The sequence below is a fragment of the Corvus kubaryi genome, unplaced genomic scaffold, assembly GCF_017639235.1.
Source record: "Corvus kubaryi isolate FWS band 111438036 unplaced genomic scaffold, C.kubaryi_AGA036_p1.0 138, whole genome shotgun sequence".
In the NCBI taxonomy this organism is placed as follows: Eukaryota; Metazoa; Chordata; class Aves; order Passeriformes; family Corvidae; genus Corvus; species Corvus kubaryi.
In genome coordinates this window covers 21,611,958-21,629,723 of record NW_024580672.1, presented here as the reverse complement: position 1 = coordinate 21,629,723, position 17,766 = coordinate 21,611,958, and the positions used below count along the sequence as shown (strand labels likewise).

Below are 17,766 nucleotides of genomic sequence, written 5' to 3'. Positions count from 1 at the left end.
ACATCCTCAGAGCTTTTTAAATCCCCCCACGGATGGGGACTCCACCACTGCCAGGGCTGGACAACCCTTTCCATGAAGGAATCTTCCCAAAAATCCAACCTGAACCTCCCCTGGCACAACTTGAGGTCATTTCCTCTTGCCCTGTCCCTTGTTCCTTGGGAGAAGAGACCAACCCCCACCTCGCAAGAGCATGAAAAAAACCTCAGCATCTGCTCTGGTACAGTTTGTGCTTCTCCCAAAACAAGAACCAGTGTAACAACTTCTCAAGGCTCTGGAAAAATTCCTTGCTCCTGCCAGCCTCCCCCTCTCTGTTGCTCCTCTGTCCCAGCACTGTCTCTGCCACCTCAGCTGGGACATCAAATTCATCCCTGAAACTACGTTATCCATATTATTCCTTGGATTCCTCAGGTTTCTGTGTTGATCCAGGGTTTAATGCCTCAGCAAATAACCAAAAAGAAAGAAAGCATCACAAAAGTCACTTAAAATAGGGGAAAACGGCCTATTTGTTCTCCTCGTTAGCAGTCATTTCGGAGTACACAAATAAATTGTAGCACAGTCCTCTTTAGGAAAGGGTTTTCTGCATTTTTTAGTATTTACACTGTATTAAGATCAGCTATTTAAAAGAAAATTAGCATAACCTAACTATACTTCCAAGCTATGCAGCACTTTCCATTTTAATCCATCATTTCCTTTGGGAGTTTTCTGCAATAGGTGCAGTTCCTTTTCCAAAAAAAGGGAAAAAAAAGGTATTTCCATGACTTTTTTTTTCCTCCTTCTTTCTGACTGAATGAGGTTGCAAAAACAAAGCCCTGGCTATTTAAATATAGCATCCAGATAAGCTATTTATGGAAGGTCAGTGTTTACACTTTGGACTACAACTCATTGAGAGCAAACACGTACAACAACAGTGCTTGAAAAGCTGCTCTGTAACTGGGATCTGAGGCTCTAAAAGAAAAAACAAAACTGAGGTTAAACTCTCCTTCATCCTCAGCTTCCACGTGAAAGCTCAGCACCACATGAATATGCATTTTGCATTTCATACACAGCATCACAATTTTGTGAGGTGCCTTGGGACCTCTGAAGAAGGCACAGAATAAACGAAAATCGTTTTAATTAAAAGCAAATTAAAGGGCCCTCTAATCCAGGCAGCGGTGGCAAATCCGCGGAGAGTTTTCAGAATGAGGATCCTTGAAGTTCCATTGCTTATAACCCTCCCTAATTCCAGCTTCCTTCCCTCACTTCTCCCCAGAGGAGTTCAGAAACTGCACGAGATCAGGTTTATTATGAAAATTCTGCTCTAGTTGCTAAAAAAAGCTTTTGCTCCACTTTCTCAGTGGCCAGAGGCGCTCGCGCCCTCACAGAGCAAATAAAAATAAAGGAATGACAAAGGGAAAGTTTCTTCTCACTGCAGGGGGAAAGAAGAGATAAGATTCCATTTTAGGCTTTTAAGAAGTCATTTCAATACGGATTAGGAAAGTTGGAGTTCTCCTTCTTGACAGGAGGCTTTTGAAATGCAGCTCAAAAAATCAACTAAGTAACCACGTAGTGAAATGTTATCACAGGAATGGCCTCAGATTAGAGAAGTCACAAGGAAGGAGAATGTGTACAGCTAAAAGAACTTTAGTGCTGTGATCTTTTTCACTGCAGTTCTACAGCGGGAGGACACTACTGGGAAAACCTCCCTGGTTTCCCTCTGCCTGTCCCCAGTTCACCGTTGCCTATCCAATAAATTCCAGAATGAATTTACAAATGCTACCAAAAATAAACAGGAAGCTAAACCCAGTCATGGTGTTTATTTCTGTCTAAAAGGCATTTTAATATGTATTTGCCTCCTTAAATAACTGAATTCCTCCGCTACGAGAAAAAAATACATAAAAATCCCAACCTTGAGGGAAAGAATCCAAACAACTGAACAAGAGGAACAGGAAAAAAAAACCAGAAATGGGCAAAATGCCTGGAGAAACTCTGCTTTGATTTTGACACATGGGAATAAATGGGAAAAAAATATTCAGCTAACCCTTCTTTTAATGAAAACATCTTCCATCTCATGTGCAAATTTCAACAGCTGAGAAAGCATCCTACTCAATCTCCCCAAAGTCGTGTCAGCATGTTTTATGTAAGTACTGCTTAACAAGGGATGTGTGCTTGCAACAAACATTTTCGGGTTCTGCTCTAGAAGCTCTGGACTTGCCTCTGGATCAGAAGAGGAATTGCAGTTCTGGAGAGGGTAACGGGAGATGTGCACAGAGGACAGATTTTTTTTCCTTTAAATAGTCAAGATGTATTTGTTGATGAGGAGTTTTCAGTAGTTATTTAATAAATAAACAGGAGAAAAACTTGATGACGCAGCTCTGCACCGATCTGTGGCATGAAACATCTTGGAAACAACTTCAAATGTCTGGCAATAAGGTTGGGGTTTGACACTGTCACTCTGAAAGGATCCTGAGACCAAGGCAGCTCCCCTGGGACACAAGGGGCACAAACAGGACAAGCTCCCTGCTCTTAAATGGGATATCCAGGGAAAGCAACAAATTCCCATCAGGATGCGGGGTTTGGGCAATGCCAGTCCCTCTGCCCAAGGGTACTGCTGGCCCTGGCACGGCTCCTTCCCAGCCTCTGTGCCCTCCCAGGCAGAGCTCTCCGCCCTGGGTCCCCCACTGACTCAGCAATAACGGAATTTTATTCTTCCTGCTCTAGTTCTGAACTCTTGTCTTCATGTGGTACCTACAGAGACACGGCCACCATTTGCAATGCAGCCATCTAAACCACCCATGGCAATCCCACAACCATCTAAACCACCTCATGACCATCTAAACCACCCCATGGCAATCCCATAACCATCTAAACCACCTCATGACCATCTAAACCACCCCACAGCCATCTAAACCACCCCACGGCAATTCCATAACCATCTAAACCACTCCACAGCCACCCCATAGCCATCTGAAAGATCCCACAGGCACCTGAAACACCTAACAGCTACCTCATAACCATCTAAAATACCCCTTAATCACCTAAAACACCAAACAGCCACCCCATAACAATCTAAAACACCCCATAGACACCCCATAACCATCCAAACCACCCCACAGCAATCTAAAACACTCAGCAGCCACCTCATAACAATCTAAACCACACCAAAGCCACCCCAAAGCCATCTAAAGCACCCCACAGCCATCCAACAGGCATCTAAAACACCCAACAGGCATCTAAAGCACCCCATAAACATCTAAAAACACACCACAGCCACACAAAAGCCATCTAGAACACCCCAAAGTAACCCCATAGTCATCTAAAACATCCCAATGCCACCTAAAAGCCATCTAAAACACCTCATAGCCACCTAAAACACCCCATAACCAATCCATAGCTGTCTAAAACACCCCACAGCATTAGGGAAATGTTCTTTTCACATCACACAAAGCAGGCACAGCTCACAGCAGTGGGAAAACAAGGGAGCAGCACATGCAGGAATACAAGCAGCACAAAAACAATCTCCAAGATCAAAGGATTTCTGTTTTCCAACCTTCCTCTCTCGTCCCCTCCCTCCATAGCTGAGAACTCCCTGAGCCGCCCTGCATCAGTGTTTGCGGGCCAGGCCAGGAAAATACCTGGGTTAAAATAAATAAATAAATTCATTTTTAAATTAGGAAGGCAAAAGCTCTGCAGAAGGAAACATCTCCCTGATGGGATTTACAGCCAGCAGAGCGGCAGCTCAGGGGCATGAACAAGAAGCTGAGAACAGGCAGAAACCTATGAACTATTTTTGGAAGAAGAAAAATTCTTCTGGAAGAAGACACTGACATAACCACAACAGCCTTCAACAGACAGATGAAATGACATCAGCACAAGTTCATTTGCTTCAGCCTTTGTCTGCTTCCTCTGGTGAGTTTTTAACTTCTCCTGGCCAAAAATCTCTGTCCCATTGTGGCTCCTTGGAGAAAAAGGGGAAGATGGACAGAGCAGAAAGACTGGGATGAGTGAGGCCGCTGCTCATGGAGCCAGGGAACAGCCGGTCCTGCTCTCGTCCCACCTGGAGCTCAAGGATTGCATGGGCTTTGCAATAATTTAGCCCAGTGTGATGGGAACAGAAGCACCAACCCCCCATTCCCACCCTGCTGCAGCCTGGGATCCACATAAGATCTCTGATAAGACTGAACAAGTTATTTCCTTCAATTCCCCCTTCCACATCCCATATAATGCAACTCTACTTCCCCAACACCACAGATTGTATTCAATATTATTAAAGGAATACATTTTTCCATCAGCTGGAGCCATAGAAAACCTGTTCCCAAAGCGATAACACCAGGCTGGGGATGGCAATTTCTATTTTTACTCTCCTCAGAACGTTATCAGCGTGGAGGAAAGGTAATTTCCAGATAAGCACACACAATCTCTCCTTTCTGAGGGACTGAGTTTTATCACAGGGAGTTTTCTCACAATCACACACCTCAACAGCAGGAAACATTTGAGTATGGCCCCCATCTCCATCCTAGGCAGCCTTTCCTCAGCCCCAACCATTCCATTCCAGGATCCACCAGCAAGATCCAAGGAGCTGTTTTGTCATTTATGAGGTACAGGAGATTGACTTCCCCCCACAATTGTCAACGTTCATTATAAAAGTGCTGTGATGCCGAGTTCACCTACAGCCTTTCCTTCATTTTTTAGGATTAATATGATGTGAATAAACTGTTTCTCTGCCTCCCAACTTCACATTTTCATCCGACTGGAGAGGACTCTTCCACAGGCAGGAGGCCAGCATCCTCCAGAGACTCACAGGGATGCTTCAATGAACAGAAATCGGTTCCAAGTTTGTTTTCCGTAACACTGAAGGGATGAATTAAAAGTTACTGCCCTCAGGGAGCATTTCTTGTTTGCATTTACATAAAGTTTCCTTCATTTGAAGACTTTGGATGTGTCTTACAGGGATTTGACCTCTTTGCTTGGATGCTGCTACCCTAAGACCTTCCTGCAGAAGCCAGAACCACTGTTTGTCCAGTGTGGGAGATGAAAACTCCGACCTTTACCAGTTTTTGCTTATTTCAGCTATTCTTCAGTACAATGATCCAAAAAGAAATGGTGAACTCCATTCCTCCTTAAGTCATTATTACTGCTGGCTCCAGGAGTTCCTGTTCAAAGGCTGGATAAACAGCCAGAAATCCAGATGCAAAACAAAAAGCACCAGTGGGAGGGTGAAACAAAAATAGATAAAACTCCTTAAAAAAATACAAGACTCTCACTGTTCTGCAAATTCTGACAAGGAAGGAGCTGTAGAGCTCCAAGCTGAAACACAAAATGGACACGGGTCAATCTTCAGAGAGCTCCAGGAGTTGCTCAGGGCTGAGGATGACAACCAGGACAGTGATTCCTGTCCCCTCCAGACTACCAGGACTTCCAGTGCATTAGACATTTTTACAGAGAGAAGTCCACGAATGACAGCAGTTTAAAGTCAAGATGCAAACTGGACTCTCCATTGGCTCTTCTGCTGCTCCAGTTGCTCCTACTCCTTAAATAGTGGAGAGATATGCCCAGCTTTTGGCACAGGCTCTGTTTTTCCATGAAAACACCCTCTGTGACTTGGTTGCTTCTAAAACACTCAAATAACAGAGCCCATCTTTCAGATGGACTCTTCCCTCAAAAACTGGTGATCAGATGTGCCTACGCAGATGGATGCAGCTCTAAACAACACAGAGCTGGGAATCCATCAGCTCAGAAAGGCCTTGGCTGCTTTTGGGCATCCACAGCTTCTCTGGGCACCCTGTGCCAGGGCCTCCCCACCCTCCCAGCCAGGATTCCCTCCCAGTATCCCATCCAGCCCTGCCCTCTGGCAGTGGGAAGCCATTCCCTGTGTCCTGTCCCTCCATGCCTTGTCCCCAGTCCCTCTCCAGCTCTCCTGGAGCCCCTTTAGGCCCTGCAAGGGGCTCTGAGCTCTCCCTGGAGCCTTTTCTTCTCCAGGTGAGCACCCCCAGCTCTCCCAGCCTGGCTCCAGAGCAGCTCCAGCCGTCGGAGCAGCTCCATGGCCGCCTCTGGACTTGCTCCAGCAGCTCCACATCCTTACACATAACTGGTATATTCCCAATATGAATTATTTCACAACAGAGTAAATATTTTATCCCAAGATCAGCCCAAGTCTTGCTGAAATCGAGCCTGCACAGCCTCAGTCAGCTCCTGGCAGGTCCTCGTGGGCCACGGGCAACTGAGGTCAACTCAGCACGAATATGCAACACATTTGTTCCATTTGTTCTGCAGAAACATCAGGACAGGAAAATGAGAACCAGCAGAATTTTTCTTTTAAATGCTCCCAGTAAAAATGTTATTGAAGACATCAATGGCCAGAAGGTCTCCCCCAAAGACATGAGCCGAAAATGAGGCGTAACAGGGCCCAGACACAGCCCACACACACACAGGAACCACTGCTCAGCATTCCCAGCACGAAAGCTGCTCCTTCTCCTGGAAAAACAACCTCGGAAAATGCCCCAAATCTGTTCAATTAAACCCAGAATGGAGTGAAATTCAAGTGCTTTCCTTCAGGCTGCAGCAAGGGATCCCCTGCCTGCTCCAGGGCACCCAGTTAACACCAAACTGCAGTTAAAATAAAGCTTTGACAGGCACCTGCAGAATAAATTTGCTAATGCTCTTCGAGGGTGAAAGGAGAAATAATTTGGATTTGGGTCTCTGGATCACGAGGCCATGATGTAATTTTAAGCCCCTCTAGGGTCCAGGACTCTGAAGATTCCTCGTCCATTCAGATCCAAGTGGAAGATCTGCAAGAGGTTTTAAAGACTTGATCCTGCCTGGCCAAAAGCTCATGGACAGACACTCAAGACAGTCTCAAACAACACCAGCAGAGACATTCCCAAAATAAGGAAAGCTAGCTATCCACTTGGCATTTTCTTATCCTGCTCAGGGTATGAGGTCAGATATATTAAAGCCTATTTCAAAATAAAATGCTGTAGCAGAGTCCCAGAGGTGCAGTAATAATATCCTTTCCCCATTGTCCTGACTCTGTTTGCTTGGAAACAGAGCACACAGATGATTTTAGCATCCCAGAAATTTATAAACTGGGGATGCCTTGTTTGCCCATTCTTCCTCCAGAAAGCCACATCAGCATAAACGTGTTTAATACCTGCTTGCATGACTTGGGAAAAATGAGATAAAATTAAGAGCTCTCCAGGAATCCAGAAGCAAAATGGGCTGTGGGGATTCTGTATGGAGAAATCCCCTTTTTGGGACCCAGCAACACCAGGGCATTGCTGCCATGAACACAAATCTTGCTCAATTATTTAAATTTGGTCATAACTAAAATAAATTTTTAAAAATCCCAACCTAAAGAAACACACCAACACTGCTGCCCCAACGACCCCCAAATTAATTTGACTACAATAATTACTGATTGCCACTATTTACTATCCTGATACAACCAGAATTAATCATGTATTTACCATGCCTTAGGCTTGAAGCTATTTTAAGGAGCCACTATTTCCCAAATTCCTATTGCCAAACATCCCGTGTTGCAATTAAACAAGAGTTACAGCTTTTAAAGACTCCGATCAAAGAGCAGCGACTGATGCAATTGTTTAGATGTTTCCAGGGAGACTTACAAAGCCAGAAAACACCTGGTGGTTTGAAGAGGTTCTCATGGGAGTTCTTAAACACCGAGCTGGAAATTACACAAATGCCTCTGTGGTTTCTGAGTGTTGTTTCCTTTTGGCCCTGCAAATTAACAGGATCTCTTTAATACCTTTGATAATTTATTAGCTCCTGCTCAACTGCTGCAAACCCCTAAGCAGCAAATCCCTGATGCCACCAATTCTGCAAATGCATTGCTGCCTGTGATATTTATGTGCTGCATCACTAATTATTGATTTGAGGAGCTGAAAGCGGCTTGAGAAGTTCCTTTTCTACCTGAAATCACAATATTTTGCCACATTTACATCCCACAGATACAATTCATCAACACATGTAAGATTAACACAGTATTTTTAAGATAAAATTATAATAAAAAGACCAATACTACAAGGAATTTTTAAGAAAAGCATCATGCCCTCCTGACCTAGGGAAATTAAGAGAAAAATAAACCTCACACCCATAAAACACAACCACCAGTCCCAAATACCAGGAAATGCCATCACCTGCCTTTGGCTGAGGGAAGAGGGGACTTCCCTACACTCCTGCCTTGCCCTTGACAGGATGAAACAAATCACTGCTGAACGGGCTCATTTTCCCCCTTGGGCTTTGTTGCTTCTGTCTCCGAGGAAAATTCCAATTTCCCTGCAGGGATAAAGGTTCCTGTGAGCCCTGGAGGCAGCGCCCATGAATGGCTGCAGTGTTCAGTGCCAGAGCCAGTCATGTTCCCCAAAACAATTGGTGTTTGTGGCTCCTCCAGGCAGCAGCAGCCCACTGGACATCAACAAAGGGCTTGTACCACCTCTGGGAGAAAATACTCAAGAGAAATACAGTATTTTCTCTAAAATTCACCTTTTTTGTTTCATACTTTCTCCAAAAATCCAAAAATCTTTTTTGTTTCATCCTCACAGTCAAAGCACCTTTCAACAATCACCACCGAAGCCATGGCATGTCTCAGAATGAAAAGCAGTTGGGAAATGAGTTTAACTAAGTGAAAGCTACAGCTCAGCCATGCTCAAGTCATTAAAAAATGAGGGCAGATCTTGCAATGAAAATCAATTTTTATGACAAAGTCTTTTATGCACATAAAATTACACGTGCAAGGTGTTCTCTGCATTCAGGTTCTGATTGTTCAAAGCAGAAATTCAAAGCCCATTGCCCTCACCAGCTCCAAATTCTTCCCTGTACCTGGTTATCCTGGGAAGGTGAAGAGCAGAGATGGGATCCCCCAAGCCCCCCTTGCAAACCCTGTCCTTTAGGTCCATGGGCATCCCCACAGCCCTCACCTCAATTCATGGTTCTCTTCATCCTGCTTTGCCCAACACCTCTGCTTCCCAACAAAGCCACTTCCACCCTCGGGAACTAAACACCAACTGGCTGAAGTTTGACTTCTAAGCAAATCCTCAACTCCCACCTTGCTTTATTCCCATTCAAACCATCCATGTCCTTTATCTAATCATAGGGATTGCTGTCATTTGTACAGAAATTGCACCTTAAAAATATTTTACTCTGTCTTGTTCTGTTGGCTTTGATTCATTTCTTTTGGTGGTAAGAATCAATTTCTATCTTTGTATAGACATAAGTGTGTGAAATGTACATTACCCAACGCTGAAACTCAACCAGTTTATCTCCCAAACTCCTTTCCCTCATCAGAGAGAGTGAATCAAAATATCTTTGAATAATAACATGGTCATTTAAGATGGCTAAAGGTGTCCAAAGCACTGCTGGATAGACACAGAACAGCACAAGACATGGTTCATGCTCAGCTTTAGGAGAGCAGTAGAGCTGGTGGAAGGCACTGAATTTAAGAGTTTCAAATATATCTCAATTCAGAAAAAATCAAAAATTCTTCAAAGCCATTTACCACACTTCTGAAAAATAATACACAGCTGTGACTGCATTTCTCACTGAGAAATTACCCCACCATTGCTTTCTCCCTTCCCCCAGGCCCTGGACAGCTGGGCACAGTTCTGCAAATGCTGTCTGGCAGGACAGTTCCTTCCTTTCCTCCTTTCCCACGCTCCGGAGCTGGTTCCGATTACAGCTCCCAGTGATGGCCTTCGGAATGAGGGGAAAAAACCTCAGGGACAGCCTGGCCATCTTTAAATCCCATTCCAGTAAAAGTACACAGAGCAAAACTGCCCTCAAAGAACATGGTCAGCACCAGCATCCTGCACAGTATTAATCCCCGAAAACTGAAATGTAAAACTCTCTTCACAGAGAAAGTTTTGAGGGTTCGGTGATTTTCCAAGGAAATTATTCAAGGTTCTTCCTCGGAAAATTCTGGTAAATGAGGCCAAATTTCAAGGGTAAATAGTTTGATGCAGTGCAGCAGTTCTCAGGCTTCTTCAGGACAAATTACAGCTCAAGTTACACGTGCACAGAACTTGTAAATAACTTGGGCAGTTCACCCTTCAAAGACACTAAAAAAAAGGAGAAAGTGAAGAATCTGACTGCAGAGAGCTCAGCTGTGCTCTCTGCATGTCCCAGGTCATGCTGTGCTCAGGTGAAATCGAGGACTTAAAAGTGGAATAAAATCACAGAATCATGGACATGTTTAGGTTGGAAAGGTTCAAGATCATTGGGTCCAACTATTCCCCAGCACTGCCAAGGCCACCACTGCCCCACGTCCCCAAGTGCCACATCCAAACAGCTTTGAAATCCCTCCAGGGATGGGGACTCCATCACTGCAGCTGTGCCAGGGCTGGACAAACCTTTCCATGCAGGAATTGTCCTCAAACGTCCACCCTGAGCCTGCCCTGGCCCAGCCTGAGGCCGTTCCCTCTCTTCCTGTCCCTGTTCCCTGCCAGCAGAGCCCGACCCCCCCGGCTGCCCCCTCCTGTCAGGGACTTGTGCAGAGCCACAAGGTCCCCCCTGAGCCTCCTTTGCTCCAGCCTGAGCCCCTTTCCCAGCTCCCTCAGGAATTCTCCAGCCCCTTCCCAGCTCCGTTCCCTGCCCTGGATACACTCCAGCCCCTCCAGGGCTCTCCTGTCTTGATGGGCCCCAAACTGACCCCAGGATTTGAGGTTCCTCCTTGAAAGATGCCCCATTATGACAGCAGCAATTATCTCAACATCACAAGCTGTTTCTAGTAGTTCAAACTACGTAATGTAAATAGGTCATTATTTAAATATAGTTCCCTGTTTCCACCTTTTCCTTTCCTCTCTGCCTTCCCAGAAATATTTAAGTCTCTACAACTTCCTCTCCCCCTACTTCTGCCGGGAACCAGTGCTGGAGTGGGAGGTGTGCCTGTGGAGAACTGATTAGAATTAAGTGTTGAATCTGTGGCCTTGAAACGTGCCCTCAGCTGAGTTTTTAATTTGGGCTTTTCAAGATTGATCAGCACACGTGCAATTTAAAAGCAATTTGAGGCAGCAAGGTAGGGAGTTTGACTTAAAATTAATGAGCTTTTGACATCTGCAAACAAAATGATAACGTGAACCCATTTAAACCCAGCCCCATGTTTAACAGGGAAAACATCTATCATTTTAACGTGGTTACACAAAGGCTTTTCTGCTGCAATCTGAAAGCTGTTCCACCACAGTCTTGCTCTCAGCAGCGATTTGCAAACTTTGTTGTATCAGATTAGTAGAAAGACAAGATGCAGATCAATTAATATTATTGAATAATTAAATGCTTTAAGTGACATTGTGCAGCATGATTGAAGACACTGACGAAACCCAAATTTAAATTAAACAGACTCAGTACCTGAGACATCTAATCCTGTAGAACACGGAGTACAAACGTTATTTATGGCTTGTTTAAATCAGGATTTCACTACTCAGGAAAAGCCCAGCACTGCAGCTCCAGCAATCCACAGCATATTCCAGCAGAAACCGAGGCCAGGAATGCAAAGGAAAATAATCCTCCAAGGACAACCAGCAAAGATGACAAGATTAAAGGGCAAAAGACAGTCAAGATGGAATTTACCAAAAGAAATGGTAAGCAGGGTGAGGGAAGGGTTAGGAGTGAAAACTGCTCTGAAGCTGAGGAATTACAGCTCTTGGTGAAGAAACAGTTACAGATCCTTTATCAAATATCCTGCAAACCAGAGGGTCTGCCAGCAGGAATTGTCATCATTGGCTTCAAGCTGTCATCACACTGACTTTCATTCACCAGAGTTAGATTTTCCTTCGGACAAAAAATTCCATTAAAATAACCAGAGGAGGTAAGAAATTACAGGAGCAAATGCCAAGATGGAAGCAGACATGGTCTGAACCTCACAGAGCATGGTCCCACCTTCGGGAATACGCAGACAGGACACCAGCAGCTCCTGGGGCACCTGTGGGATTCAGGATCACACGCAGGAAGTACCAGCTCCTATAACCAACCCAAACCCAACCACTCCGTCCTCATCACAACCCACATCACCCCACAGCCATGGCAGAGGGGTGTTTGAAAGCATCGAGTTCCCCAGTTCATCCCACTCTGGCTCCACCAAAACTGCTCTGCTGGTCTTGGAGGGGCACCATGATGAACCACAGCAGCTCCATTTCAGCTTCCTCCAGAAATTACCAGATGAAAGAGATTGATTTTGGTGAAAGGGAAGAAAACTCAAACCCCACAGCAATTAAAGGAACACCCAACCATCAGGAAACCTGGAATCGATTGAGCTCAGAAGGGTGAGATCCTGTCATGGATGTGGAGTTGGGTATTTCAGTCTAAATTATTTCCTCCAGAGCAACAAAACGTAGAAATTGGAGGTTTATCCTCCAGCTGACCTGATTATTTTGTCTTGATCTTTTACAAGTGACGTGAGTAACACACTTTTCACTTCTTGCCCTGTAAATCTCCTGTTATTTGCTTTCTCTTTAAAATTCATTGTACTACTGAACCAAAGCCTTTCCAAGTCCTCATTCTTCCTGGTGATCCTGGTTGCTGCATCCCTGTTTGTGTGTTATCTTCAGGGAACAGCTGTTCCTGGCACAGCTCCTTCCAGCTGCTGGGGCATCCTCACACTCCTGTGGGAAAGAGCTGCCTCTTCCCAACACAAGAATCCCAAAAATTGTCACTTCTATCGCTCATGTATTTTTTTAGTTTATGTCTCATCTCACCTCTGCCTGATTTACAGCTTTGGTTTTTGGTTTTACCTGCTCAGATCTCTCACTCTTACCAAAAAAATTATTGCTGTACATTAGAAAAAGGAAATCTCGGATAAGCCAAGTTTTCAGGACTGAGCACTTTTTCCTTGTTACAGAGGGGATAAAAGTGATAGAAAAGCTCACAGCTGAGTCGTTGTACATTTCCCAGTGACAATCCACCATCACTGCAAGCAACAAACTCATCCAGCAAACTTCTTCCCGGTTTTATTTCTTCCCTTAGCCAGGAAACACCTTTGAACACAGACAGATCTCTGTGAGCAGATTTTACTTTGCCATTTCAGCACTGAGTCAGTGCCAGGAGCCAAAGGGAAAAGGGCATTTTTGGGGCAGGAGATGTCACTGGTGAGGCATCCTCTGCAGGAAACATATTTGGGCAGGCAAAAGGATATCAGTGATGGAATTATTATTATACTTGCAGTAAGTCGGCTGAACATGCCTTAAAAATACATTCCATAATGTGAATAACTCAAAATTAAATCCTGTACAAACACTTCAGCACAATGCTGCTGCTGAGTGCCTCCTAATCTCTGCCTTATCAGTATCTCATTTCAGCTCTGGCTTAAACAAGCATTAAATATATTTGTACAACAAACCTGAAGAGATATCTACATTGGAGCAAGAAGTTTGGAATAAATACAGGCAGGTGTTTTTTTTAATATTAACACTTAGAGCGTTTGGGATGCAGATCAGACAGGGCAAAAACAACACCAGGATGAAACCCTGCGCAGAAAGGCACAATGAGTAAAAAAATGTAAGATTAGAGTTTAAAAGGATGCAGAAATCCTGCACAGAGCAGCCACTTCTCATTCAGCCCGAATTCTGCTGCATCACATCACAGATCAGTTCAAGCAACACCCGAATCATTCCCTGAGACAGCTCCGAGCCCATAAAACCAGAGTCACATCCAGGGGAGCCGTAAACGCTCCGCCAAGACCTCACAATTCCAAACTCCTTAATAATTCATGGATCCAATTTCCACCACTTTCCATGCCAGGCACAGAACGATATTGCAGCTTACAGAGGGATTCTGCTGCCATTAATATTGCAGCAGGAGATCAATAATGAAACGCCTATCAAGGAGCAGAGAGCTGCTCACTGCGGGCATCCAAACAGCGTCCCTCAGGTGTGGCTGCTCCGCTGGCGCTTCCCAACCCGCAGGGATGCAGCCCTGGAAAACTGCAGCCTCCCTGGGGCTGCTGGATGTGGAGCAAGTGACAGAATTGGGAGTCTGCAGGGATGATTCACCAAACCCATCCCATTGTGCTGTTCCTACCACACTATTTATTAAGGAAATATGGTGCCTTCCTGCCAGCCCCCCTGGAATAAGGATGGAATTGCAGCTTCTACCCAAAACATCTGTTTTCAACCACTTCTCCTGAGAAATTTTCATGGCGTGTCCAGATACAGAATAATTCACTTTAACTTTTTATGTAAAAACAAGGGTTTTTTCCACCAAAACATCATCATTCATTGCTGACGGCCCTCAAGTGCTCTGCCGCCACCTCCACACACACAGGATCTCCACCTGCTGTTAAGCCGTGCCATAAATCCGTGCTGAGGAGTCTTTTGGAAACAGAGACTGAAACACAGTGTCACATTTACAAAATGACAACATCATTCCCAGGAGGGACCAACACAATGCTCAGGTTCTCTATAATTGAACCATTTTTCTGCAGAACCTCCCACTGCTCCAGCAAGCAGGGTGGACTCTCTGTGCTCCCAGCAGCACGACAAATGATCATTATTCTTGGGATTTTCCTGCTTTTCCTCCTCCACAGCATTCCACGCTTGCTCTTTTTTATTTTCCACTGCAACTGACCTGCTCCAAAACCTTGAACAAATTTCCCTGACATCACCAAGCATGAAGAACATAAACACTTTACTGATAACAAGAGCTGGAGAGGGACTTTTGATAAGGGCACGGAGTGACAGGACAAGGGGGCTGAAGGAGGGGAGATCTGGAGGGGATATTGGGAAGGAATCCTTCCCTGGGAAGGTGGGCAGGCCCTGGCACAGGGCGCCCAGAGCAGCTGGGGCTGCCCCTGGATCCCTGGCAGTGTCCAAGGCCAGGCTGGACATTGGGGCTGGGAGCAGCCTGGGACAGTGGGAGGTGTCCCTGCCCGTGGCAGGGGTGGAATGGGACGGGCTTTGAGGTCTCTTCCAACCCTTCCGTGCATCTCTAACACGTGGATCTGACTCTGAGAGAACACCAAGGACGTCTGTGACAGGGCAGAATTGCACTGCTGACTTCCTCCAGCTCTATTTCACTTGGCAGTTTGTCAACCCCTGTCCACTCATTTTTCTTCACAAAATCTCTTAAATGAGCGAGACAAAGGTCACCAAGTACACCAGACAGAGCTCTGCTGTAACACACTCAGAAACCAGCTCAGTTAATAGCACAGCTCTGCACCTTTGGTCCAGAAACCCAACAAACTTCCAGATCCTCCTCCTCCTAACCTGCTGTCACCTTCCAGCTGGGAAGGTGGAGGAGCCCTCTCTGTGCAAGGCAAGGACCAGCTCTGCCCTCTGCCCCAGCTCCACGGGAACCTGAGTGGGACAGGAAGGTTTTACACAGACACTGCACCTGCTGAGTCCCCCAATAATCATTTTCCGCCTTCCTATAATTTCAGCCCACATGGCACATCCCTGACACCACCCAGGAGCTGGGAATGCCATGGAGGGCGAGGGAAGAATAAGACCAAGAAAATTCAGGGATTTACGACAGCTGTTTTATGGAAAGGTCAGCCCTTTACTCAGAGATGAAAAACCTCGACTGAGCTTGATAACAGATAAATAACCATGAACATGTCAGGTGGAAAGCAGGAGAGAAACCAAGATACAAACTCAAACTAGGACCTAAATGTGCTAAAATTCCCCACTTAGCACCTGCACTTCCCAGCCTGAGGAGAAATTCCTGCAGCCCAAACAGCCCCAGCACCACGCTTTAGGCACATAACGATGGCTGGGTTTATTAAAGGTGCCAGGGAAGCCTTTAAAGCAGGAATTCAGTTCTGCTCTGTGCTTGGGAGAACATATTTCCAGCATTTCAGGAATATAGAGCATGCTAGTCAGAGCACAGCAAGGATGGCTGGGGGAGCACAGCAATCCCTTTATTTGGGAGCACAGTAAAGCAATCAAACACTACGCCCACACCATTTTGTTTCTCACGTTACTTTCTTTCCCTTGCTCTCTCACATTTCTAAGCTCACTCCACACATTTCAACTCGTTCTGGCACTTGAGAAAACAAATGTTTTCAGCTAACTCCCTTTGCTGGGCCGATCCAGCACCTCACAGGTGATGTTTGCATCCACACCAGCGCGGCCCCCTCATCTTGGGGACCTCAACCTGACAGTCTCTGCTTGTCCCACTCCATCCCCACCCCTTTTCTCTTCAGCGCCACCACCCCAAGCACAAAGCCCCGTAAACACCTCGTTACTCCCCATTAAGGACTCTTCGAAGCCCAAATTCCACCTGGTCAAGAACAACACCAAGCTGGTTCCCCCCCTCCAAACCACTTGCAACTTCCCATTCCAAGGCTGAACTGGTTTCATTTATCCCCCAGCAAAGTCATAACGTCCCTCCAGGATGAGGAAAGCACATTTTATCCACATTTAAACCTCTTCTAAACTACACCCACTTTCCAGCTGAACGTCATTGGTTTTCATCAGAAGTTACTTATTTTATTTATTTATTTACGAGCCCCAAACACAATCTGCACAGAAGGTATGACTGCCACGCACTTAAAAATTCTTTTTTTCAATTCTTTGCCTCTTTATTTCTACTTTCCACGGCTTATAACATCTTAGGGGGAAGAAAAATCTCAAAAAACAAAGCTCGATAAGCGCTGTCTTTTCTTTCAACTCAGCAGTCTCTACCCCATCCAAATCAGACACAGACAGCTACGCAGCTGAATACACAGAAAATCACTTCACGCTATTGAAATAAGCCACATGGAGAGTAACCTCACTGAAAAATTGGGGAAAAAAAACCAGGAGACAGCCTTTCACAATTAGAAAACACTGTTCCATCCCACAGCAAATATCCATTAACCCTTTCCACAAAGCCGCGAGTAAAGAGAAAAATAAAATCCTGTGACGGGAGGCAGTGAAAAGTCGCGTGAAAGCAAACTAATAAATAGAACGAATGGAAATAGAGCGAGTTTAAACAGCACCAGCCTTGACCGTGGGAGACCAGAAGAGTTCGTCCGCAGCCACCGGTCCCGCTCACCTGAACGCCGCCCCCAGCCCCGCTCACCTCAGGAGGGGCTGGATGGGAACCGACGGGAGAAAATCGCTTTTAAAGGCGCAGCTCAGGCGCCAGCCCCATCCCGGCAGCGGGGCAGAGCCCGGGGCGCGGACACCTGGGAGGGATGCCCGGGGATGCGCAGAGATGTCCAGGGATGGCCGGGGATGCGCGGGGAGCCGGCCGTGCCCTTGGCGCAGCTGCTGCCGCCGCGTCCCGCATCTCCCGAGCGCCGCGCGGTGTCCCGGCCCCGCCAGGAGCTGCGCCCGCCCGGCGCTGCCCCCGCCGCGGTGTCGCCGCCGGGATGTCGCTGCCGGGATGTGGCCGCGCTGTCACGCCGGCGCCCACGGCCGGTCCCGGGGAGCGCCGCTCTCCCCGGCCGTGCCCGGCTCGGCAGCGCCGCCAACAACCGGGAACCACCCGGCCGCTCCCCGGCACCTGCGGGCGGCGGCATCCCCGGCGGTCCGCGCTCCCTCCCCCCGCCCTCGCTCACCTGCGCGGCTGCGGTGGCTCCGCGGGCCGCTGGCGGCGCGGCCGGGCCGCCCGGGCAGGCGCTGTGGGCCGGGGCGGCGGCTCCCGGCAGGAAATTTCCCTCGGCCGCCGCCTCCTCCCGCTCCCGCTCCGGCTCCCGATCCCGCTCCTGAGCCCGAGCCCGCGGCGGGCGCGGCGCCGCCTGGCGGACACGGCGCGCACTGCGGCGGGAGCGGCGCGGCCGGGGGGACGCGGCCTTGGGGCTGTGCCGGTGCCCCCGCTACCGCCGCCACCACCGCCACAGCCCCGCCACAGCCCCGCCGG

The 17,766-nt window shown here is 47.0% G+C and overlaps 1 protein-coding gene across 1 annotated transcript in view; it reads right to left on the bottom strand.

The window, feature by feature from the left end:
* Window positions 1-8,326, bottom strand: part of PTPRE (protein tyrosine phosphatase receptor type E) — a 56,100-nt gene extending 47,774 nt beyond the window's left edge. Inside the window, exons 1-2 of the mRNA XM_042018517.1 lie at window positions 8,133-8,326; window positions 7,602-7,713 (exon numbers count right to left, since the gene is read on the bottom strand). Of these exons, the coding sequence (XP_041874451.1) occupies window positions 7,602-7,640 (39 nt within the window). The 5' untranslated portion in view covers window positions 7,641-7,713; window positions 8,133-8,326. The remainder of the gene's footprint in view (window positions 1-7,601; window positions 7,714-8,132) is intronic.
* Window positions 8,327-17,766: the final 9,440 nt, after the last annotated feature.